The 27,384-nt window shown below is 35.7% G+C and overlaps 1 protein-coding gene across 1 annotated transcript in view; it reads right to left on the bottom strand.

Annotated features, from left to right (window-relative positions):
* Window positions 1-332: 332 nt before the first annotated feature.
* Window positions 333-27,384, bottom strand: part of NFATC1 (nuclear factor of activated T cells 1) — a 122,141-nt gene continuing 95,089 nt past the window's right edge. The window contains 1 exon segment of the mRNA XM_032222210.1: window positions 333-2,167. Coding sequence (XP_032078101.1) covers window positions 2,121-2,167 — 47 coding nt within the window. The 3' untranslated portion in view covers window positions 333-2,120.

A 27,384-nucleotide genomic window follows, 5' to 3' on the forward strand; every position in this document is an offset into this window, starting at 1 on the left:
TAGTCACTTTAACAAATAGCTGTAAGTCAACTATAGACAGTTTGGTCAAATGGTTAAAACACTGGAAAGCAGGAGATCATGAGTTCTAATTCTACATTAGCCATTTAAAACCAGCTCGGTGGCCAGTCACTTTCTTTTAGCCCAACTCACCTCACAGGGGTTGTGGGGCAAATAGGGGAAGGAAGGTGTGTTGGATATGTTTGCCGCTGGATATGTTATTTGTAAAAATAATAAAAGGCAAGATACAATAAATAAAAAATAAAAATTAAAACATAATTCTTTCATGAAACATTCTGACTCAGAAATAAAAAAAGAGCACTCTAAAAGTAGCCTTCTGCAGAAAGTTGTGCTTTATTGGATTTTTTTTTCCAGCTACAAGTTTAGCTGTAGCTATACATGATATCACATTTAGAAGATATGCATGCATCTCCTACAAAGCTAAGTACAAGATAAATGATTTGCTAAACAGTTGCAAAATCAGCCAACTACCATAACATAATATTTACATACAGCCATATTATATCCTTATACTTTCACAGTAATGTGCAAATGTTACAAATATGGCTTTTTTTTTTCTAAAAAAGGAAGTAAGACATAATTGTACAGAGTAATATTTCTAAATAGTTAGGACTGTTTCACTTTTTTGTGAAACCGGTTGAGTTTCCATTAACTGTACACTGCACTTAGTTGCCACTTATATTACTGTGGCATAGGTCACACATATTTCCTAAGGCACAATATTAATGTTAGATGCTTTAAAAATGAAGCCATGCTTTTTCTGTTTATGTGGATGACTAAACTAGCTACATGGTAACATGGCTGTACAAAATAAATGTTAAGCATTATTATTACTTGCTTAAGTTTATTTGTATCTATTAACATGAAACTACCGTATTCTGAAACAATGATATACAGGGTTGCATATTAAAACATTTGGTAATATGGGTTGTACATTTAGCAGAGAGTTATAAGGCTTCAGTGGAATAATCATCTTATAACTGAACAAATATTTTACATTCTTCAGTAGCGGTATTTACAATGGCTTTAACTCATTCTTTGTCATTTGGGAATTAATACATATTTCATACACATCCTTCTTCACTGTCTAAAGTGCTTGCTTATCAGCGTGAGATAAAAAAAAGAACATAACTGTTTGAAACAAAACAATACAGAAATGGCATTTCTTGGGATCTGGACTGAATTCCTAGAAGAAGAAATTATTGCTAAATTCAAAACCTTCAAAAGGCAACTAAATATACTAAACATATTAGGTTTGTGTATGTGAACACACACACACACATACACGCACAATATATATAAATATATATGCATGCGTATATGCTAGGTTGCTACATGCATTTACATCAATTCGTTGAGCAAAAGTTAGATTTTTTTCCCCAAAGGGTTTTGTCCATCAACCTTAATCTTTTGTGCTGTTCAGTTAATTTGTGCTATGTTGAAACCAAAGAGAAGTAAAAATATTGACACGCTAGTTATTACTAACTGTTCTACAATACCTAAGCAAAGAAATGTGACAGGCTGGAAATGTACAGCTGAGATGAGAATTTGGTTTAAAAATGCACATGAATAAGGCAGCAGGATGTCAAATACAGTTCAAGAGAGAAAACCGGGGGGAAAAAACACACCTGGAATTCAGACACATCATTTTACTTTCAAGAGGATTCTTCTATCTATACCAATTGACAGTTTTTGTGCCTAGAAATACTTTGGATGGCAACGACTTCAACACTGCCAATACAATTCCCTGATGCCACAAACTAACAAAATAAGGCACTTCCAGGTTTGTTGTCCAGTAGAGCCCGAAAGAAACAAAATCAGTTTTTGAGATTGGTTATCAGTTTGATCACATTTCCTATTTTAACCATAAAATACTCCACGCTGTATTCATTTCCAATATTTTCCTTGAGATGATTTTTAAAAGGAGGCATTTTTTTAGCTGAAGTCAACCGGTTCCTTTATATATATATATGCATAGACAAAGAGATGAGGTAATTGTCAGCTCCAAACAGTCAACAAAATGGAAGACTAGAATGGTACCGGGGATTATCTTCCAATTATTTGATGTGGATATCTCAGCTAAATTGCTAGTTGGCCACTTGTTAGTGGACATGGGTGCTGGAAAGATCATTCCTTATTATCTCATTTACTGCAAAAAAGAGAGAGAGAGAGAGAGAGAAAGAAACAGAATTAGAGATTATTTGATTGCATCCTTCCAACATTCTCTTGTGCTAAAGTAACATCCTAAGGCATTTCAGACTAACTGACATAAGCAAGCAACAGTTTTCAAATGGTCTAAGAATAACATTGTCCCAAGCAATCATGCTAACTTGTATGCAAAATAAGGGATCCCATTAGAAAAGTAGGACTTGGGTCTTGGCTATAATGCATTCATCACATTATTATTTACAGGAAAAGAAAGCATTAGGGACATTTCTGAACACAAATATTATCTGACTTTCTATATAAACACTCATCTGCTGCAAATAAACTGCCAAAGTTGCAAGCATAGTACCCAAAACTAGAAGGTGCAGTCCTGAATCCTTGAATATTTATTCTAAGACTTTTGAAGTGGGATTCCATAGATTGATATTTCCACAGTTGAACCGATGAAACAGGGAAGGAAGAAAGGAACTAAAAGTGGTGTTTTTGCTTTATCAAAAATGGTATTTACAACATGCATAAATTTTCCTTAATGGTCAATTATACATGCATTCGTTAAAAAAATCCATCAGGAGTATTTCTATCTATACAATATTTCGAGAGAATGTAGTAATATCAGCATAACCTTCATGGACTGATAGCACAGTATTATTGTTGCTTGTGGTTCTTTTTCTCCTCCTCTTGCTCTGTGTAAGTTTCCCACACTCCGGTTATGTCCATTTAGCACTTGTGATTTTTGGCAAATGAACAGGAAATGACTGAACCTGGCAAAGGCCATCAACAGTGAGCTGCACAACATCCCTCTATTTTCATCTCCTGGCGGCCCCTGCCATGACTTGATTGACACTGAGATAGGCAAAATGTCATCAGTACGGCTGTCACCACTTTAAAGCTTTCCTAATATCCCGGGGAAGGGGAAACACAGGCCCACGTCATGGAACCATCCTGGGAAAGCCCATATTTCCCTTTGCTTGAAAGCTGTTGATCATTCCTGTCCAGATAAGTCCATGTGTTTGTGCAAGAGGAATCCACGCAAACTGTGGATTTGCACTGTTGAACTTTTCATAAAAGCACGTGAGACTGGTTTAGTATTTTTCATAGAAAGGGCTTAAATCAGAAATCCCAGACTGCCAACGAGATAACAGATACCGAGTCATGGAATCTGCCATTTTATTTATAAACTCCAGAGGTGTCTTCCCTACTCACTTGCAAGGTTGAGTCTCTCAACCTTGGCAAATTTAAGATGTCCCAGAATTCCAAAGCCAGGGTGTTGAAATTCACACATCTTAAAGTTGCTATAGTTGAGTAACACGGCTTTACACCAACAAAGCAGTTTGCAGCAAAAGGCATTTATAACAACCTGCATGAACTCCAGAAAAGATACTGCAGCTCTAAACTAAGTTGGGCTGGATGACTGGAGAAATGAGCTGGGCCCCATTAGCTCTGCTGTTCCACAGCATTAAATTGAACAACTGGTGGATTTGACTGGCCACACAAGTTGCCTTATTAGACCTAATATACAACCTGCAGTGTGTTTCCTGCATCTCCACCTGTTTCTTAGCCTCGCCCTGGCTGTGCTATCCACTTCTTAAACATTAGACCTCTATCAGCTTGGGTTAAAACTAGACTAGTGGTGTACCCACACATCTGACCAAGACTTGACACCTTAGAAAATTATAATGTGACAAAATTATAACATGGCAAACAATCTAGTAAAAAAAACCAAAACCATAGACTCTCTCTCTCTCACACATACATATACATGGAATATGCTGGACCTTTTAAGGAATGCTAATAGAGGCTATGTTTTATGCAAACACAAATATAACCGCCTGCATTATGTACACGTCCAGTCTATGTGTCATCAGTACTCCAAAGACGCAGAAGAGCTGGAAAGAAAGGAGTAGTTTAGTAGGTAAGTATGCTATAGTAAACACAGTTGCTAATAGAAGTCAATTAGGGGAAAAATGAACAAAACCAGGAAAATCCCTGACTGCTCACAATCAATTTTCCAGCACATTATACCAACACCAGTAATATGCGAATGAATATGCAATGCAGATGTACTAAATTGACTTTTAGTCTAGCTTCGTTTATTTACAATGAGAAGGTTCCTGTTCATAACAAAGGGAATATTTCATCTATCAGGTTTAAGAAAACATTAATCTGGCATACGATACAAGATATCTGTCGAAATCTTTCTCCATCAAATCTGAAAAGTCCATACATCTGTCAGGAAACAGAGCCAATGCCTTCTCCGTGGTGCTGGTTACATTAGGGGCAAGGGCCACATACGAACCAGCAGTTAATATTCGTCTTTAACACTCCTGGAATAGAATTGGAAACTGTATTGACGGCTCAGTGTCCTTCACCAGTTAAGGCAGCTGGGAGAAAATATTTTTTCAGTGGTCATTTCATTATCTTGCCTGAAGTGAAACCCTATTAGTGTATGGCTCCTTCTACCAACTCCTACAGCCCAATTCCACATAGAAGGAGTTGACGCTTTATATCCACTACACGCCACCAATGCCACTCCTGAGGCACTGTAGGCTCCTCCCACGAGGAGGAATCCATAAATTTCCATGCCAAACAGATTTAAAAAGTATGAATTATCTCCCTATATGTGATGAACCCTAGCCAACCAAAGTATCTGGTTGTCACTAGGAACAGAACAATCGTACCCATGTCTACTTGCATCCATTACAGCTTAGTCCTAAATAAATGAGGACAATTTGAAAACTGCTTGGACAACAAATCCCCGTTAATGCAAAGTGTGCACCAAAGTGTGCACCTTGGGCAACTGATAGGACAATACACAGACATTGATAAAAATGTGGTTCTGAATTCATTCCCTCAGGAAGTGTCCAAAAGTAAAAAGAAAGAAATTTCATGTGAAGTCTGAGGGAGAGTTGTTGAGAACTAAATCCAACTGAGTTCAATGAATTGTTCCAAGGTAAAAGGGTGTGCAGGATTGTAATTTGTGTCAAGTTGAAAACAAAGTATTTCACTTCAGTGTCTGTTTTTCTGGTGCATTTCCAGTGGATCCAATATCAAAGGATAAGACATCAGTGTCTTTATTCCTTTCATCAATGGCACAATTTGTGGAATGTAGAATGTGAAACCTGACCCATTTATATGATATTTACTGTGGTTACTTTATTCTGAAATACAGGATTATTTTATTTCTGAAGCATTGGATCCCAAACTGCTAGAAATTACCTATTTGGTTCAGAAATCTTCCTATGTATTATGTTCTTCCGTTCATGATTTCTCTCCCCGTTTGGAGATAAATGTGATAATAATGTTTTTTGGGAATAAGGTATTTTTTTATGTAGGTTAAATTGATTTTTCAACTGAGCTAATTTACAGGCATAGGAAGAGAAGTGAAAAGTTGAAAATCATACCATACATTTGAGACCAAATTAAATTTCAAACTAGAAACTTTGATGTGCAGTAGTTATGATGCAATCATATACAGTATATACAATATATGTTTAAACTGAGAAGGACAAATTAATTCAAATGGCTTTATTTTAAGTAAGGATATATAACATTGTAGCCTAGAATATTCCTATTGCAGTCTAGAATATTCCTATAGGTGAGCAGTTCTTCCTAGTAATGCTTTGCGTATCTTTTAAAAATATGTATTATCTGATGAAATTATCAAGTTAACACCCAGTTTCCCAAAACATTTTCCAATTTTACAATGTGATCGTTTCCATAGTCATGCTCACTTTTCCACTGACATATTTTTTTAAAAAAAAGTATGTATAAAGTTTACGATTGAGCACAAAAGTCACAAGAATGAAAGAGAAATGCTTTGTTTTGTAGTCACATTACCTGTCAAAGGCCTGAAAAAGGAACTTTTCTGTTGCTTAACACATAAAAGGCCACTGCAACAGGATGTGGCAAGCTGTTACACTACAGTTCACAAAATGGGTTCTTAAATGTCTTTAACGTTGAAAAGAAAATATTTTCAGAAAATATGACTAGGTTATTTTCCTTTCCCTTTTTCACAGCAGATCTAATATATTTATAAAATTAACTCAATAAAGTTTTAAATGTTTTGATTGTAAAAGCAAAATATAAACATAGAAACTATTTTTAAAATTATCTCGCCTTTCTAGAATACTAAGTTGAACTCCTTTTAGTAGTTGAGAAGCATTGTGTTATTTCTGATAATATAAAACCTTATGTACATATCATCTTGATCCTAATGGAAACTTATAATTTTTATTAACTGTAATATTGCTAAATTATACATTATATATACAAAATTATAAATTATATATGTTTTTCACTTAAAAGCCCCAGGTTTTCCTAAAATAACCAGGTTTATGGCAATGAAATTAATTCCAAACCAAAGAGATATAAATTTGTAGATCGATGTGCATGGTTTAATGAGGAAAAGAATACAAGTTCAGATTTGCTATGGCTTTCCGTAATGAGAGTATAAATGAAGGACTTCTAAATCTGTAAGTTTAAAGTACGGATTACAAAAATACCTGCAATTTTATAACTCAAGATTAATGTTCCTATTGAAAAACCAGACTCTAGATTTTTTTTTCTAGTTTGATTTCAAAAGAATTTGGCAATGGTTAAAATAATCATACAGTAGGGGAACTCTAGGAATTGTATCACATGCTGTGTTATGTTGTTATGCTATGCTATGCTATGCTATATTAATATAATATTCAGTTAGTTTTAAGAGCTTCTATCTTTTGATTGACAATTAATGAAGAGATGCTTGAAGAGTGGGATGTAGTAGCCTCATTCCTAAATCAAGACTGTGGTTTAGCTAAATCCCATCTTAAGGACAAAATGGTCAAAATATTTAGAAACAGCCAGTTTAACTGCATATTAAATTCTATTTCAATCTCAGTACAGAACATGTGTTGGCAAATTGCCTCGTGCAGGCCCTACCAAGTAAGCATTAAACATTATTATTAACCAACTTTAATCAACATGTATTTTTAAAAGCAGTCTGATTAGTCAATACTTTTAGTAACACGGGAATTAGTAAAGTTATTACTAAATATGGGATAAGAAGGACTTCGACTACTGAGGGCATGTAAAAATGTTCAACTTTCAATTTCCAAACATTAGGGGTGCTCAAAAGTTGTGACATGCCTTGGGGATTATAAAGATATTTGGGTTACTTTAATATAATTTAGATGTGCTTGTTAAGTAAGTACATAAATATCATAACTTTTTAACATTTTGTTTGTTTCATTTGAGGCACAACAATATAAGATTGGAGCTTAGCAGAATGTGGTATGGAAACGCTCTGATGACAATGCCATGGCTGTTCCAAAGAAATTTGACAATTTAGAAAGCAGACGTGTTCTTGTTTCTTTCTTGCTTCTACCTTGAAATATTCTACCGGTAATTGCTTTGCTTTTTAATCCCACAATAAGTCAATTAAAAAAAAATACAGGTAGTAGCAAACAAATATATCCTGCTATCACAATCATTTTTTAAAATTATGATATGCTCCAAAGACAGTTAAAACATGGAAAAAGCTTTCACTACATCATTTCCATTTCAATAATCTACAATAAAATGCTCAACTTTTGTAGGAGAATGAATAATGTTACCATCTTTATATGCATTTAAATAAAGTGTCCAATAATTTCGATTGAATATTTGACTAAAGTTATATAATTCTGTCTGAACCAGATGGGTACCCATGGCTTTCAATGGTTCATAATATATTGTAAAACCACTCCCATATAAATAAAATCCTTTTTGATTTTTATAATCCTGAGCAATTCTCAGATTATAAAAATAACAACTGTAAAACAAGTTTTGGGGTCAGTAAATTATAGAGTTCAATCATAGTTTGTACTTTTATTTTAATAATTTGCTGTGTCTTTTATAATGTCTGTTCATGATTGATTTCTCAATTAAGTAGGCCTAATGACAATTAAAGAACCAAAGTTGATATGAATAAATAGAATCAGAGCATTATAAAGCCACATTCATTAATAATGGCAGGAGTGCAATGTTATAAAACAAAGCAGAAATAAAATTAAAATAAATGCTAAATAACAATAAAAATGAAAGTTATTTTCACAAGCGATGATTTTTAGCCAAAGAAACATTGATCAGCATTCAGGAATTCTGGGCATTGAAGTCCTCAGGTCATAAAGTTGCCATAGTTGCCCATCCCTGGTTTACTTTTAGAATGTACTTTTGGAGGTTGCCATGATTCTAAATTAAATAAATCTCACATTCTGATCTCAAATACATGTTGGCTCACATTATGCAAAGCATGAGGCTCACTGGCTTAAAAGATGCCAGAGAAGGACTTTGCTCCAGTGGTTGGAGTCTTACCACCGCATAATGGAGTGAGCTCCCATTACTTGCCTCAGCTCCTGCCAACCTAGCAGTTTGAAATCATATAAATGCAGATAGATAAATAGGTACCATTCACTTTGGTGGGAAGGTAACAGCATTCTGTGTTTTGCTGTATGCCCTGCGCTGTGGATGATGTCATGTTGGTCACATCACCATGGCAAGGTTTTTGGACAGTGCTGGTTCAATTGCTTAAAGAAACGGAGATGAGCACCATACCCTAAAATCGGCTACAACTAGTGAAATAAAACTAGCAGGGACACTTTTACTTTTATGCAAGGCATTTTTGATTAGCATACACAACAATATCTCTAACCATACTGTAAAAAGAATAGTGTGGCTGTCCGTTCACCATAAATGAAAATGCAGCACTCTTCTCTTACACAAGAAAATGTAAAGAGGAAAAGGGCATTGATGTTGGGAACATCTCTTTCTTGGATGAAAAGCCCTTGAGAAGCAAGCAATATTTTAAGCTGACGTAAGGAGGGCGCAACATACTGCATGGGGGATTAACCTAAAAGTTCCAAAATTCAAAACAAAACAAAATGAAACAAGGAATCAAGAATAAAGTAGGATTACAGAACAGTGGAAAACATAACCACACTTTCCCTTAAAGAACTTGACTTTGTACTACTCCAGGCATTCTGAATTTACATTAAATCATATTTTGTCTTTATATATTTAATCTCAATTAAGCCATGACCACAATCCAAGTGAAAGAAATGATGACAAATAACAGGTTTTAATAAAACATGATCCTCCCACCTGTGAGTGTAGTTCATTAGTCATTAATAATGAAAGTGTTTTCCTAGTTGAAATAACCTCTTTCTCCCTAGATAAACTTCATATATCTGAATTGTGGGACAGGAAGACTATGGAATAGATCTCAAGCAAGAATTTCAACATGTACAATACATTTTTTTTGGGGGGGGGCTTTGGGGACCTTGGTGGTTTTATTCATTTGTTGTACTTTTTAAAAAAAATTCATGACTGGGTTACTTCTATTCAGCCATTAAAGTTCGTGTCTTATTAAAATCATACAAGGTTAATAAGGAAGTCCATCACCTGAACCTGTTCTCTGGTGACTACTTATTTCATAGCTGCCCAGACAATGCACAGCTGCTATGCATTATTGTACAGCTATAATGCACTGTTGTGCACTGCATAGCTAGACATGGCATGGCTTTGTGCCTTTGAGAAGATTTGCAGCGACCAACTTGATTTGTGATTGAGAACCTGGAGTTATCAGGGTCCTAAATTATATGAAAAACCCACTAAAGTAGAAGAATTTCCTCTCGCAGCTGATCTTTGTCCTCCAATTTAATCTGGGATTCAGGAACAGTTAGTCCATCTCAGTTCTCTTTTCTTCACCTGGGTTTGAAGTGATGCTTCCAAAGGCCACCTCCCACAATTCTGCAACCCAACTCTAAATCAATGCTTCAGATACAGTAAACTATGAACTTTTGGTTTTCACATAAATAGCAAACCTCATAAACTGAATTGTGAAAAAAGACACAATTCTTTCCCCCTCTTGCTTCCAACTGTTTGACAAACATTATGCCAGTAGGCATTCTGTGTTTGATACAAAACTATTTTGAAAGTAGAATTTAAGGTTTCTTAGAATTGTTGGATTTTTAAATAATTGACATTTTGTGGTAAAAATTAAAAACAGATGGAATTAAGTACAGCTCAAATTATGGTTAAGGACACGTCATCTTATTGCAAACATCTGGTACCAATGATAGATTCACTCCAAACCTTGTTGCATGTAACTTAGACATATCACTTGTCAGCACACACTGTGTACCCATCAGTCCAAGCTCACAATGTTTACAGATTTCTAATCTCATGTATGGTAAAACTCATTTTTGCTATGAACAAATGACATCTTCTCAAGGCCAGATGTCAGCAATCTACTGTCTAATTGTATGCAAGTTCAAACGGGACATACACAAAGCATGTCCATGTAGAATGAGTGGCTGCAGCCTGCTTGCTGTAAGTATATTTTTTATCATTAAACTTTTTCCTCAACCACAATAACAGCCAGCTCATGCATGGTAATGTTGACCTTTGTTTCTCTTTTGTAAGTAAGAGAAGCTGGATTATCAAGAAAGGATGCTTAAGACAATTTCTTTTCAGTCGCGTTTCAGACTTTTAATTAACTCTAGGTGTGGGGCTGTCATTTTAGTTGAAGTGGTGGGCAGTGTCCCCACACTGTAGAATATATACCCTTGGCACTAGCCCCCATTCAAGAGCATTTCCTGAAACCTAATATTATTAATATTATCATATTTGCTATACATATATATTCTTGGTTGTAAAGTTCCCTTTAAACCGCTTGGACCTTAGTTCCAGAGATTATATATAAATGGCAGAATGGTACTTTCCAAAGTATGAAAAGATTAATAAGATAGAGACTCAGTTGGTTCTGCTCCTCTGTATACAGTTGGCACCTCAGATGGATCTCTATGATTATAAAGCCTCTGCACCTATTCAAAATTTCCTTTTGACCGGTTAATTAAGGTTGTGCATGTCAAATTATACCAATCCTTGTAACAACTAGTACTCTCATTTATTATTACAAAAATCAATTACTCCGAATACATATGTACCTTGTGGATTTGATTGAGGAGTAACTAATACTTAATAATATGTAGTTACAAGAAACCTAAAGTTTTTCTATTGGATTTAATATTCCTTTATTAGTATGTAGATGGCTGGAAAAGAATATTTCATATTTTCATAATCAATACCTATGTTTCATCTAATGGGCCTCCTTCATAATCAATATTTTGCATAAATATTTATTTCTTTGAATAGTTCCTATACATTTATTATGTAAATAGTAAAATATGCATAAATAACAATTTTGTTACGTTTATTTGTTTCTTTCCATTCAGACATATAAAAGTCTTTGTAGAGAAAATGTAGTGTTTCACTTGTCAGATTCTCTGGAAGTTGTGAATTACAGCATGAAAGGCTGAAAATGTACATGGTTACCACAACTTCGACTGCCAAACACAGGGTTAGGTTTCTTTCCTTATTTTTTTTTAATATATCACCATGCAGGAACAACATACTTTTCAAACTCTTTCATAACAATGGTGGACACTGGATTGCAAGAAGGAAAGAAATATGCATATACTGTTGCTTAAGGCAATATCAATATTAGTACTTTATACAATGCTGATCATTTAAAATGTAAATAGCAACATGTCTGCTCAGTAGCATCAGTCACTATAGTAGAAGAAATATCTCAAGGTACCAATGGTTTTCCTTTTGACATACAGAGAAATTTGTATGGCTGCAACTTTCTCCTCCAAGAAAGCAAAGAGCAATAGACTTTGAAATGTTTAAGTTTTTGGCCTTGCCAATACAAAAACAATATCATTATTTTTAAAGGATGATTTTCAAAACTATTTTATTAATTACCATATATTCTCATTTTTGGCTCAAACTAAATAAAGTAGAACTCTTCCACTATCTTCTTTTAAACTCCCTATTTAGCAAACCGTTATCAAAAGTAGCTTCTATCTGTACACATTTCTGAAATACTTTCATTCCAACCTATTTTGGGAGGGAAAATCCAAAAAGAATGGAAATCTGGCATTAAACTCAACTGGAATGAAGAAGTTTCCACTTTATAAAGGAAAGGGGAAAGATATAAAAAGGACATTAAAGGTTACAGCTAAGTATGGAGATGGAAGCGAGAAAAAAAAAATTGGACAAAGACAAAAGTCATGCCATTACCTGGCTGAAGTGGAACCTGGGCCAAACTTTCGCTTGTTGCCCTTCTCATATAAAACCATGTTTTTTTAAGAGAGCCAAATTTGACTTTCTCTTTAAAGACATTCTATCTGGTGTAAACAGGGCAGATTGCTAGCAGGCCAGATGAAGAGCGGACAATCACTTTCTCCATCAAGGCTTTAACCTTTTTATTCATTGGATTAGATCCCCTTTAGATCCCTTTAGTGATTTCTTCCATGCATTTACCAAGAGGAAATAACTCTGCAGCACTGGGAGCCTGGGAATCCTAGAAAGCAATCTTAAATCTATAAAATAATTGAAGTGTAGTTTAAGTGATCTCTTCAGTTCAGTTCTGATTTTTATTGCAATGTCAACAAGTGTTTAATTTGTTTTAAAGTTGAGGTTCTTAAATCTGAGTGATATACAGTAGTTTACAGCTTGCTGGCAAGGACCGCTGTAAGGAGAAAAAAAAATAGAAAAGAGTACATAAAGAGTGTTCTGAGTTTGACATTATAAAGCAGGGAGCCAAGCCAAGAGCAGCAGTGCTCCCCCAGCCTCTGGCCGACTCTGGGGCCTTCTCATGCAATGACCAATTTCATCTCTTAACCAATTTCATCTGGAGACTGTAATTAAAAGAGAAATATTTTAATCGGTAATTCCCTGCCCCCCCCCAATAAACATTTACAGATGTTAACTAGTGAGGCAATTTGCTAAGTGGTAGTGCTGTTATACCATCGCTATTGATTTTAGGAGGTCAAGGTCAAACTTATAAAGGGTTTTCTTGCACTTTGGGTTCAATGGCGATAGGCCCGTTTCTTATCATAGCATTGTGGCATCACCCAAGTGTGAGGAGCAGAGTTGGGAATTTTATACAGGCCACCCAAAGTCAAATGCATTTCTTTTGAACTTGGCTGATTTCAAAATTGCAGCCAATTGCTATACTCTCAGGCAGGCATTAAGACCTTACCCTAACTTTAAATGAACAATTTAGTAAGTTCTGTAAAGTCCCTGTATATTCAAATCAGCTTTTTTCAAAGCCCTGTTAAATGCATTTGTGGAGATCCAGAGAAGCATCAGAGACAGTCTCCTTTTTTTGGTATAAGTTTGGTTCTATAAAGTGATAAAATGGAGGGGCTTTAGAGCATTTCTTGTCCTCTGAGAACTTTTAAAAAAAGGCGGCCGGGGGGGGGCTTTCCTCAGCTGGCTTACAACTCTGTAACCAGATGCCTTTGCTTGTGCTGAATGCACACGTGTCAGTCCCACTCCTGAGATGTTAGCTGAAGTGGAACTATTTTTTCCTCAGAGCCAAGTATTTCATGATTTATACAGCCGTATCAAATATCTCTGGAGGACCTTGCAAGAAGGTGATGGCGAAAACCTCAGTTCTGACATTTACAGCCCAGACACAGTTGTCTGATGGAAAGCCCCCCCCCTCCCCTTTTCCTCCTCCCCACCTCTCTCTGGTCACTGGCTTTGAATGGAGCCAAAGGCTTGAGTAAATCAGCAGAATTTCTTGATTTTTTCTAAGGGCCGTGAGCACTAAGTGTTTTCCGGTACCTACTTCCTCTGCCATATCTAAAACAACAGCAGCTGCTTGAACCTGATAGAGAAGCCTCCCAGAGTTGAAAATTTTCACAACTGGGGTGGGAAAGAACAGAAGAAGAAAAAAAAAAGGGGGGGGAATGCATTATTCAGAGAAGAGATATCACATGCCTGCATATTGCTTCTTGCTGATGATAGCCTCTAAGCCGAAAGCAATGAAGTTAAAAGCAAACTCTCTATAGCGACCATGGGAATAAGAAGTTTCCATGCTGGCTAGGAAAACAGGGAGAGCCCAAAGCACTTGTTCTATTGTACAGCCTATCATATGTTGATTAGCTAATGTCTCCAAAGGACCGATAAGGAAGGATAAGTGACTCAGATGTGAAAGCTTTTGTCCCTTTCTTTACTCTGACTGTCTTTTTGAAAGTGTTGTGAATATTTTCATCAAGGGAAAGTTTGGGTTATGAGAAGAAGAAGAAATAACAAAGGACCAGGAAATGTCATGATGCTCTCAACCTGTTTTGCGTCTCAGTTTCTAGATTTGAGGACAAGCCCAGGTCAACAATCATAAGGTTGAGCTGCAATGCTAATGATGGTTAGTTCATTTACTGCTGACAGGAATACAAATATACACAGATGAGATTTCTTGCCTCAAATCATAAAAGCAATAGGGAAAAAAGATAGAACCACCGTGTCTCCAAATCCAGTTCTAGTCTCTGTATTTAAAAAGAGATATATAAGAGCCGAGGTGGCACAGTGGTTAAATGCAGCACTGCAGGCTACTTCAGCTGACTGCAGTTCAGCAGTTCGGCTGTTCAAATCCCACTAGGCTCAAGGTTGACTCAGCTTTCCATCCTTCCGAGGTGGGTAAAATGAGGACCCAGATTGTTGTTGGGGGCAATATGCTGACTCTGTAAACCGCTTAGAGAGGGCTGAAAGCCCTATGAAGCGGTATATAAGTCTAACTATTGCTATTGGAGTAGGAATTTCCAAACATGGCAACATTAGGACTTGTGGACTTCAACTCCCAGATTTCCTCAGCCAGCCAGGAAGATCAAGGAAATGGACATTAGAATAGAATAACAGAGTTGGAAGGGACCTTGGAGGTCTTCTAGTCCACTGCCCTGCCTAGGCAGGAAACCCTACACCACTTCAGACAAATGGTTATCCAACATCTTCTTAAAAACTTCCAGTGTTGGAGCATTCACAATATTTGGAGGCAAGTTGTTCCACTGATTACTTGTTCTAACTGTCAGGAAATTTCTCCTCAGTTCTAAGTTGCTTCTCTCCTTGATTAGTTTCCATCCATTGTTTCTTGTTCTACCCTCAAGTGCTTTAGAAAATAGTTTGACTCCCTATTTTCGTGGCAACCCCTGAGATATTGTAACTGCTATCATGTCTCCCCTTGTCCTTCTTTTCATTAAGCTAGACATACACAGTTCCTGCAACCGTTCCTCATATGTTTTAGCCTCCAGTCCCCATATCATCTTTGTTGCTCTTCTCTGCACTCTTTCTAGAGTCTCCACATTTTTTTACATCGTGGGGACCAAAATTGAATGCAGTATTCCAAGTGTGGCCTTACCAAGGCATTATAAAGTGATATTAACACTTCATGTGATCTTGATTCTATCCTTCTGTTTATGCAGCCTAGAAATGTGTTGGCTTTTTTGGCAGCTGCTGCATTCTGCAAATTTGATGAGTTCCCCATTGATCCCCCATTCAAATCATTGATGAAGATATTGAAGAATACTGGGCCTAAAACAAAGCCTTGTGGTACTCCACTGCATACTTCCCTCCATGTATATGCATTAGGAAAAGAGGATCAGACCAAAAAGAGATGCAAGATGCCTTTGGATGTAAGAGCTGTAATAATGGTTTGCAAGCCTGTGGCAGTGCAGATTGTCTTCAAAGGAGCTTCAACAGAAGATATGAAGGAGGGCATTTATTTCACAATTCACAATCATCCCAAAAGCTGGAAAGAAATGTGTCATGAAATACAGAACAATCTTCCATTTAAAGGAAGTTAGCAGTTAGACTTTATATACCACTTCATAGGGCTTTCAGCCCTCTCTAAGCGGTTTACAGAGTCAGCATATTGCCCCCAACAACAATCCGGGTCCTCATTTTACCCACCTCGGAAGGATGGAAGGCTGAGTCAACCCTGAGCCGGTGAGATTTGAACAGCCGAACTGCAGAACTGCAGTCAGCTGAAGTAGCCTGCAGTGCTGCATTTAACCACTGCGCCACCTTGGCTCTAGTTAGGAAGATAGGGGCACAACAACAGATGGTATGCTAATGTAACCAAAGCCTGAGTTTCAAGAAATCTTGACCATCGAGATAAATTTCATTTCATTCAGGATCAAGAGTTTAAGGTAATACAAATGAGCCACATTTTAACAGTACCTGAGTTTAGTGCTTTAAAATATTTTTGTTGTGACATCATCCTGTCTTAATTAGAGGATGGTGAGAGGTAGGAAGGGAGATCTGCCCTTGGCTATGCCCCCCCCTTCAACCAGAAAGTATAACTAGCAATTAAGAAGTCATATGTTCTCCTAAGAACTAAATGATTACTTGACTCAAAAAATTATATTAATTAGTGTGTTCAATTTAGCTGGATTTTTCTCTTGGTTCAGAATTTGATCTTGAAAATACATTTAACAAAATATTAAAGATTTGTAATTATGTACGCATATTATGCAATGGTATATCATATTCAAGAAGAGCCATTTTGGTGTCATGATTAAAGAATAAGGCTAGAGATTGTAAATTTTAGTACTGCCTTAGGCCACAAAGCCATCTGGATGGCCCTTGGCCACTCTCTCTTAGCCTTAGGAAGGAGTCAATGGCAAACAACTTCTGAAATCTTGCCAAGAATCCTGAGGGACTAGACCAGGCAGTTGTTAGGAGTTAATATTTCCTTGAAGGAATAAAATTAACTAATTAAATAAATAATCATATTCTATATGTAATAAAGCACATCATGTGGTACATTGCTAGCTATCAAAGAAGTAAGAATGCTGCAGATAAGATAACGGAAGTTTGCAGCAGTATTCTGTTTCTTCTTGAGAGCAGAAAACTGGATAATATACAGAACTTCTATTTCTGCTTAACAGGGAAGGAAGAAAGGAAGGAAGGAAGGAAGGAAATTCCTAAGTTTCAAAACTTATATTTTGTGGCTAAATTACATAAAGAAAGAAAACCTACTCAAGCTTAGTAAAACTGTTTAATATTTCCATTTAAAATCTGCTCCTCATATACCACTGCGCCAAGGTGGCGCAGTGGTTAAATGCAGCACTGCAGGCTACTGCTAGATCAGCAGTTCAGCGGTTCAAATCTCACCGGCTCAGGGTTGACTCAGCCTTCCATCCTTCCGAGGTGGGTAAAATGAGGACCCAGATTGTTGGGGGCAATATGCTGACTCTCTGTAAACCGCTTAGAGAGGGCTGAAAGCCCTATGAAGCGGTATATAAGTCTACTGCTATTGCTATTGCTATATCTCATTTCTGGATTTGAGTCATTTTTTGCAGACTCCCCCCCCCCCCCGCCCCAAGAGTGAATTTGCAAATTCTTGAGTAATTTTCAAATAACAGAATGGAAAAGGTTGACAAACAAAATTATTTTTTGATATTTTTAATCTCTTATACCTACACTTTATTAAGTGCCATGGTTAAGGCAATTAGTTTTTGTTCTTTCTCTGGTTAAAACGAACACTCATGATATTTCTGAACTGGAATGCTGTCTGAAAATTACTTTACACAGGTGTTTCTCAAATTAGTTTTAAAAATAGTTTAAAAAATTATGTAGCTATTATATTCTCTGCTTTCAGTTTCTGTTATGTTAGTCCAGGGTTTCCCCATTTACGCAACAGCAACTATGAATATGCAACAAACTCAGTGCTGTAATATATATATATATATATATATATATATATATATATATATATATATATATATATATATATATTTGAATACATATACACACACATTCATTATTCCAATTAACCTCTACATTCTTTAATCTTCATCTCTCACAGTAATCTAATTCATTAGTATCTAATTAATCCATGTAACTAATCTATATGTCTTATTATTACTTGGATCTAGCAGAGAAACTTAGAAGCACATTATTATATCTTATATTTCATCAAAACAATCAACAATCAAAACATTTTAAAAACAAGCCAATTTTTTTTAAAAAAACTCAAAAACAAAATAGACTAAATCCCAACACATTTGTCATGGTAGCATGGTTGCTCATATTCTGGATCTCTAGCAATAATAATTTTATATATTATACAACAGTGAATTGTTAGATCATAAGAATCACTGCATTTTGAAAAGAAAAAATCCCAATAGCATCTGCTATTTGAATTTAAAGGAACTGGGCTTTCTAAACTATGATCTTCCTCATTCAGAAAAAGCAATGCCAATGTAGAAGCACATAACTCTAGCTGATTGGTATGGAACAGTTCCAGTATTCTTTAATATGGCTACACTTTCTGTGATTACTGGCAGTTGTAGTGCCATATCTGGAGAGCCACAAACTGTCCACTTTCACCTTGCAGAGTGAGGTCATATTACTTTCTTCTACCCTTTTCAGCATTTAGGAATATGCAACATACTTTTTCACAATGTTAAAATCCTACTGAATATCTGACATATGGCATGAAAAATTAAATTCAGCCCATCTCATCAAACAGTAGACCAGTAGAAGATTAGAGTTTAAAATGAATTTAAGGTTGTAGATTTTATTCGTATTTTCATGAAACTATATGTGCATTTTATTCATATAGTTCCATGTCAAACTATTTTTCCACCATCAAGTTACAACTTTTTCTATCTCTTTAGAGATATAAGCTGAAATGCTTCATCTACTTCTGGAAGAGGATCGGTCTAGAGGGCACTTTCTTTGAAGAAATAAAAACCAGCTATATTGGAAGAAATGTTACACATACCATTACATACCCATTAACTGTGTGAAAGATTACTATTAAGAGTTTCTTTTGAGATTCTGCTGAAATCCACACTGGAATTATGTTATCTTTTGGTCTGAGTTATCTGATGCTACTCCTGAGTCTCATATTTCTAGTATGAAAATATTTGTAAACATTACTGAATTGCCTGTAATATCTCTTAAACTCTTTTTAAGCTCTTCCCCTCTGTAATTTAGAAGATGAAAATTTTGGAGCTTCTTTTGAAGCAGCAACTATTACTTATTTCCTGAAGAGATTGGGGATGTAATCTATATTTCTTTTTTTTTGAAACTAATGTACTGAAGCAATACTCCAAAGACTCACAGAAAGCTCACATTTTAGCAGTTGCTATGTCCCTAAACTGGTACTGAAAGATTGAGAGAAATGTTAAAAAAAACCAAAATGTAGATATGGCCGCATAATCTTAGTCTTGGACTAATGTCCAAACTTCAACTCCAGTGTTACAATATGATGCCAGAACTGAAAACTTCAATACTATACCATTATGGAAGGAATCGATATGAAAAGTAAATCACATATAGTACTTGCAATACAGAAAATTCTAGTTTCAATTCTTGACATTTTAAGATAAAAAAGAATCCATTAAGAAATATAATGGAAAAGGATTTTGCCTAAGACTTTTTTTCTGATTAGAGATGAGAAAGGAATTTGTGTCACTCAAGATATGATACTATATGTTAGCAGAGATGTTAAACTTGTCAAAAAATAACAAAAATCAGGGGGATTATTGTGACAGTGAAAATTAAGTCAATAGAAATATTTATTATAAATTAGCCATTTAGGATTTTAGGATTCCAAAATGATTTAAAATATGATACAAATATCCATTTAGTCAAATGAGTAGTTTATATTAATGGAAAGTGTTGATTGATAATCTGAATTTGTTTTCAGTGGATAATCCAACCGTTTGACATGTCTAACTTCTTTCATTTTAAGATTAGGTTTAAGAATATTTCAATGAATAAATTAATATTTTCAATATTAATTAGGAATGATAAAGAACTTCAGAACAGTGCAGAGAAATGAATTGATAGGAATGTGGTCTAATCATTAAGATTCCTGAGCGTTCAGAAGCTAGATTTGTCTGGATCAATGCTGTTGAAATGCTATTCTGCTTAATCTTCTCTTTATTGTGTATTATACTCAATAGATGTTCATCACGTTGACAAGAGTTGAAGAAGAATTTCAACATCACCATGTACAATTGGGCATCATCAATGTACAGTATTGATGATTCCTTACCCTGAGCTGACAGATGAGATCTCCAAGTGGCTACATGTAGATGATGATACAAAACCATTTGATGTAGCATTCTACTAAATCTAAGCAGATCATAGCCAAATCAATGCTAGAAAGAGGAAACTGCTTGGGACACTCACGTATGCTATTTGGAAAACCATGCAAAAAGGCAGGATCCAGATGTAATGATGTAAACACATTATGCTGACAGAACTTCATCCTGTTTGACAGAGACCAGCAGCTCAACTTTCCCTTATAACTTTTCCAATAAAATTTGCAACTGTATATATTTTCCCATTTTTTGAGACAAAATAAAAATATTTTATATAGTACCTTTGCAAGATGTTTCTTTTTGGTGATGTCATCCTTTACAAAGAAAAGACAATAATGACAGCAATCTCATGGATTACAGGGAGCAGACCGATCTTTTAGAAACAAACTAAGAATCTGTCCGTTTTCTTTAAAACAACAACAACAACCCAAAATCAACAGTTGTCTAAAGTATATTTAAGAAAAACAATCTCCCGTACTGCATTGGAGATCTCTAAAAGCAATGCTGGGCTTAGACTGTCAGTGCTAGGTTCAGTAAACATACGGTAATCATCCTGCATTTTTGGCTATTGTCGTAGACCTCGTGCAATTTCCATTAAACCAGATGGGAGTTTTGATACTGAGCAAAATATTTCCTAGCAAATATTAAGTTATCAAGGCGAATTCCAGTAATAGAATTACTCTAGGATCTTATTTGGAACTTGGAGAACTGGTTGTTTAATGTCTGACAAAGAAGCTTGATTATGTTTTAAAAGTTGGATACTTCAAATATAGTGAAAACAATAAATACATAACATACAACAACAAACTTCTGAAGCTTTGCTCTTTCTTTTCTAGTCACTTGGACTTTTGCTACCCTCTAATATGGCTTGTTTTGGTTCTCTCCTCTTTGGTTCTCTCCCTATCTTCAGTCCTGATTCCCAAAACCACTTTGTCATCTTGCAAATCCCCTCCTAATTTGCACCATACCATAGATTATCATCCTTTACAGGCACAAACTGTATTTCCTAGTAATATTACGTCTTGATGATTTCCCCAATGGTAAAAAGTTTCCCAGTCCAAAATGACTGGATCAGCTACTCTACAGGCCTTAAAACGGCAAAAAAAGCTATATTTTATGAGATATGCTCCTAAATAAAAATAATATTTTTTCTGCTAGGGCCTATGCCCCTCCACAATGTCCCAAATTATTTTTATACGATAATATTCCTGGCTATGATAGAGACAAAAAAAAATAACAATGAGTAAAGATGGCCAAAATCTTGAAGACCAAGGCTCTTCATTGACCTCAACGTGGTTGCTGGCTGACATTATGAAAATTATTTTTCAAAAAAATAATTTATCCAGAAGCAGTTTTGTCAAGACAAACTAGGTCATTAGAGCAATGAGAGTTTATACAGCTCCCACAGTGGCTGTGGATGACCTGCCAACACTATGCAGCTCTCAAGTGACGCTCCCCAGAAATATTTCAAATGGATATCATATTTCAGTGATGAATGCAAGCATCTGAACAAAGCTTTTTCAGGAAAGCTCTGTAAGTTTCTGGAGAATATGTAAGTTTTCTTTGGCAACATCCCAGTCTTATAAGTAAACAAAAATTCTGAAACTTATGTGCAACATGATCTTATCCACTAAGCAATATTATGCTCATTTTAAACATCCTTCCTATTTAGAATGGCATGATAAAAGGAAGCAAATGTTCGAAATGGGAAATGACTCCCAACTGCCTTTCAATTTTTTCTGTGTGAGAGATATTCGGGCTAAAGGAAGCAGTTGCACAAAATGTCACAAAGATCAGCATATTTGTTGGATTGACTGCTGCCCTTCAATGTACATTAAATGTTTCTTTTTAGGACACTTCCACAATGCATCAAAAATCACAGGACGCTTGTTTAATTTCTTTTCTGCTTGTAGTTTTTCTCGTTACTCATGTCAAATACTTGAACATCAGGGCAAAAGGGAGACAAAAGGTTTTTGGTCTTTTACACAAAAGCACAGCAACTCGGTTTTAGAGTGGTGCTCTTAAATGTTGTATTCTCAGCCAACACATTCCATTTTGGCAGGCGATTCCCTGTCAATGTCTAAAGATTTTAAGAAGTATTCTAGTAGATGCCAAGTGTGACAATGAAATTAGGTTTCTTCTTTTGTAGGCATCCACCCAACATTCTTCTACAGCTACACATAACAATGCTATCATAAATAAGGCAACATTTAGGGCACCTTGTTCCCCATAACTTCTCATTACAGTCTTCAAGTTGAAGACAATTGCATAGAATTTCACTGACAAAACTTCCTCTTTTTTTAAAAAACCAGCTAGCCAAATTTAACCAAATTTCTTTATTTGGTGTTGAATTGCCATTTTAATCTTCCTTAACAGACTGCAATGGCAACTCCCAGAATTTGGAAAGATGGTTAAAGTCACCATTTATCCAAGCATGATGGCTTGACATTGTCATATAGTAATCTTCTTTCTCCTTCCCTGTTGAGACAGTTACAAATGTATGCAACTTGTCATGTTACAACATTTCAAAGTGGCCCCCTATCTCTTCATTTAAACCTGTTTCACCAATCCTTGAAGGACTCCAACACTTGAGTCTCACTTCTTGTACTTCTTTAAATTCAACTTATTTTACATTAAATCAAAATTGCAAGCGTGAGGACTGGCTCTAAGTCACGTTTTTCAGTTGCCATTGTAACTTTGAACGGTCACTAAATGGGTGTTACAAGTTGAGGACTACCTATATTCTAAAGCAAATGAATATACAATACACTGATGATGCACTTGTAAGTGCACTTGGGCATTCATTTCATTCTCAATGAAATCTCAAACTTTCCAGCCCAGGGAAGGTAGAGAGGTATGTATACGACAGAGAGCAGCTGCCGCAACACTTTAGGACGGCCCTAAACGTTTCCTACCTGAAATGTCTCTTATCACTGAAAGGGTACTTGCTACAGCTTATTGCAACAGAAAAAAAGGAAAATCTTAATGCCACGACCCGACCCAGCATGGTTTCATTCAAAGACTTACCACTCAAATATGGACATTAAGGTCCATTAAAGGTTTGACCTTAATGAATTATTTGAGGCTTAAATTTTTTTTCTTCCCTACCCATCACAATGAATGTTCACCCGCAGGGTTAGTGATCCAGCGTGTTTTACCACAAGAGTATATGCACTTTCAATCACCATTATAAAATGAGGAGGGGTCTTCAATCTAGGCACCCTGCCAGCTTTGCTAAAACTTTCCACTAGAAAAGGCTTTTGTTTCTTCTCTGGAGCTGCTAAGCTGGGCCAAATAAAAGGAAGCGCAGGGAGGGAGCAATAGGGGGAGTTTGAAATCCAGTCCAGTGTGTGTTGACAGTATTACTGGGCCTCGTGGAAGACCTTTACATTGTTCTAATGACATCTGGACTACTGGAAATTAGTGAGCACCCACCAACGTTTTAGTAAAGGGCTAATTATGGCACCAGTAGACTAAACTTAATGCTGGGAGAGCCAATCGTTCTAATCACAGAGCCGAAGTGCATGAAAAGGATATATTTCAACACAAGAAGAATTCTGTCTGGTACGGTTCCTGTTCAAATAAACTATATGACTAAACCATGTGTATAATTCTGTGTGTGTGTGTCTGTGTGTAACACTCCACCTCTTCCTACACATATGGTGCAAAAGCAAAGGTTTAAATAGGAGAAATACAGACATGGTAGACTTCTAACACTTGGGCAATATAAATGGTTTTTCGCTATAGTGGACAGCCTCCACAATTCCTCCACAATTCCCAACACGTGTTTAAAAAAGTTATTCTTAAGAGAGAACTTTAAAAATAGTTTGCCAAGTTGCAGCTTTCAATAACACTTTGACCACGTTCTTCCCACCCACTCACAGCCTTTTTACATACCCATGTGTTTAATAGGCCTAATTTTCAACCACTTTTATCATTAACAACAAATGTCATATATGTGTTCTAGGACAGAGGGCTATAAAACTCTCAAGTACATAGAGACAATTACAAATGGCAGAAATTGATTGACAATGAATAAATCTCCTGATAAGTGGCATCTACACATTGCCAACCAGTAACTGCAAATCTAAGGACCTCTTTCTTATCGATATGCCAGGCTTCGCAAAGCTATTGACTATGCTGATTGGAAAATTCAGAGATTTGTATTCTCAGCACTCCTAGAAGGCACCAGTTTGAAGACACTTGGTATATACTGTACAAAATATCAACATAAGTTGATTAAGTTAAGCCCTTCTTTAGAAAGAAGAGCGAGTAAAATATATGTGCAGTGGAAAAACAATTTTAGTTTCTAAATTCAATTTCCTAAAGCAGTTTCAGAGTAACTCTAGCTGACTTTTTAGATGCAAAAGTGACACTGTAAGACTTTACAGATTACCAAGGACGTAATTATAGGGGTAATCTTTCACTGTAGTTTATTAAACCTGTTAGGTCTTTGGCAGAGTTATGGTTGACAGGATTTTCAACTTTTCTAAAGCTAAAAGTTCTTGTCAATATTGCAGAGTCACTGAAGGTGAATCTAATTATCTTTTCTCTTTCAAAACCATCTAACATATTGTGACATATCTTTATACCCACTGTGATTTATCACCCTGATTGGTTTGTGATTATACTTTGAAATTGGCCCTACTGTTGCAAAGAGTTTCTTTCCTATACTAACTACCCTTCTCAAGCAACAGAACGAATGATGGCCTTAGACATGAGTTGAAGTCTTGCTCCATTTCATATGCAACATTTGTAGAAAACCTGTGCAGTTGTGACCACCATTTTGACTTTTTTCACCAATATGTTTAGCTGGTGAAAGCAACCATGATGAATAAACATTTTTGCCCTCTTTCTTTTGTTATTATCAAGCTGACTACGGTTATTTTAATATTGAAATTTCACTCTGGAAACTAAACCTGTATCTTTTCCGTTGTTACATCCCTGTAGGACAACACAGAATATCACTAGCAAAGTCAAAGCATGCAGAACTTTTTTTTTTTTAAAAAAAAGTTACAGCTTCTCGTAGCGCAGTCTAATCAAACCTGTTCCTCTCCAGATGGAGACGACTACAGTTCTCACCATTCCACGCTCACTGGAGAACAGGAAGAGGATCAATCTGGAAGGCAAAAGGCCATTCTGGAGAATGTGCAATTTGACCTTTCCATAGCAAATGCTGAATATTTTATGAGTTCCAGTCTGATGTCACCTTCCCCATGCCAATCAATAGTGTTATATGCTATCAGATTATGATATGCTTTATCATATTTGATTTCAGACACCATGGTTGGTAAATAATAATCTGTAGTTCAAATGATGGGTACACAATTATTTATTCAACACACTATAACTAAGCATATAAACCTTTGTCAAAGGTTGAGTCATCGCTTATTCTATGATTCTCTCTTTCTGTTTCAGATGTTTACTTACAATGATTCAAAGTCTTCATTTGCAGTTTCCCAAAGATACAATCAATTTCCCATTTTAGAAACCAATAGGTTGTTTTTTAAATGTCAATCTAATGTTAACACTTCATGCTTTAAAGAATTACTATTATTTTGTTGTTGTTTTTCTGTAAAACATGAATTGTTATCAACAGATTCAAGAAAACATTGATTAATAGTATCTCTCTGCGTAGAAAAGTTGGCTCATCAGTTAGTTTCCAGGAGTCTCTTCCTGTTAATGCTGACGTGTTCCCTTGTCGCTTATAGAGATAACATTTATTGATAACCCTTGCAAATTTCTTTGATGTCCTTAATGGTAGGAAATAGCTTCACAACTGAATGGCATTGTGCAGTTGGAATCAAAATATACAAAAAGAACATTAATAAGATTAATAATCCAAATGGCCTCCCTTTGATGCTGAAATGGCAAATACTATCATTTTCAAAATAATCTTAAATGCCAAATGCCAACATATTGTGAGTGCTACACAGAGAGGAATAGTTTTTGAAAAGTCACATTTTGATGAAAACCAAACATATTCAGCTTCAGGAACAGGGACTTTGTAAGCTAAAGTAACCCTCCCTCTTCTTTTTTAAAAGGGATATATTCATATATATAGAGAGAGATAGATAGAGAGATAGATAGTGAGATAGATAGAGAGATAGAGATAGAGATAGAGATAGATAGATGATAGATGATAGATGATAGATAGATAGATAGATAGATAGATAGATAGATAGATAGATAGATAGATAGATAAAGGGAGAGGGAGGGAGGGAATGAGAGAGAGACAGACAGACAGACACAGAGAGAGACAGAGAGAGAGACAGAGACTGACTTTTTCTGTTTCTAGAAGTGGTTCATTATCAGCTGTCAGAGTTTTAGTTGGAAGGTTTTTTTTTGGTATAGCACCCATTGTGTAAACAACCACTGGGATCGTGATAGCCAATTTATGCCATAATCTTTCAATTTTGATTAAAATTGTTCTTTTGAAATTATTTTGATTCAAATTATTATTATGGTTGTTTGCATAATCAGAAAAATGTTTAGACTGGATTTGGCATTTTTATTCACCCATTGATTCCTTCTGAAGGAGCTGTATAGGCAGATGTTATTTGATGTTAAAGGTATCATTGCATGATGTAACCTGTTCCAAGTTAAGGTGCCTTTTACAGTTGACTCATGATTTTGCCAATGCCGATGGGTGTTCAAGTGGAGCTCTAGATGTTTTGGGATTGCACCTAAGGTCCCTATTAAATTGGTACTACTATATTTGCTTTCTTTTGCCATATTATTCTACTTCTATTTGCAGGCCTTTGTATTTTGTGAATTTCTCCAGTTTTTTCTCTTCTCTTCTTCTAATCTGCTGTTTTCAAGTACTGCCATATCCAATTGTCTTATTGACAATTGTTAAATCTGGGGTGTAATATGGCAGGTGCTTGTCTGCATTTGGTGAAAAAAAATTAAAATATGTGCAAGTTTCATATGAATGATTCAAAACTTTAATAGCATGGGAAACATTGACATAAAAATCAGAACTAACTCTATTATAGATACATTTCAGATGCTCTTGCATGGAAACATCCTTCTTGACATAAGAATATAAAAAGGGCTTTCCTGAATTTTAAAAATTGTTTAATTTAATGTTTTTACAGGCAATTAATTCTTATATTAGCCACATGAATATTATACTAAAAGCAACTGGGGACTCATGTGCCATTTTGGATGTAATGAATACTTCTTGAATTTCTTTTCAGAATTATAGCAAATATTAGGATACTTTAAAAAAACACTATTACAAACCCTGGAACAAGAAAATGCGATATTT

The sequence above is a fragment of the Thamnophis elegans genome, chromosome 8, assembly GCF_009769535.1.
Source record: "Thamnophis elegans isolate rThaEle1 chromosome 8, rThaEle1.pri, whole genome shotgun sequence".
Lineage (NCBI taxonomy): Eukaryota > Metazoa > Chordata > Lepidosauria > Squamata > Colubridae > Thamnophis > Thamnophis elegans.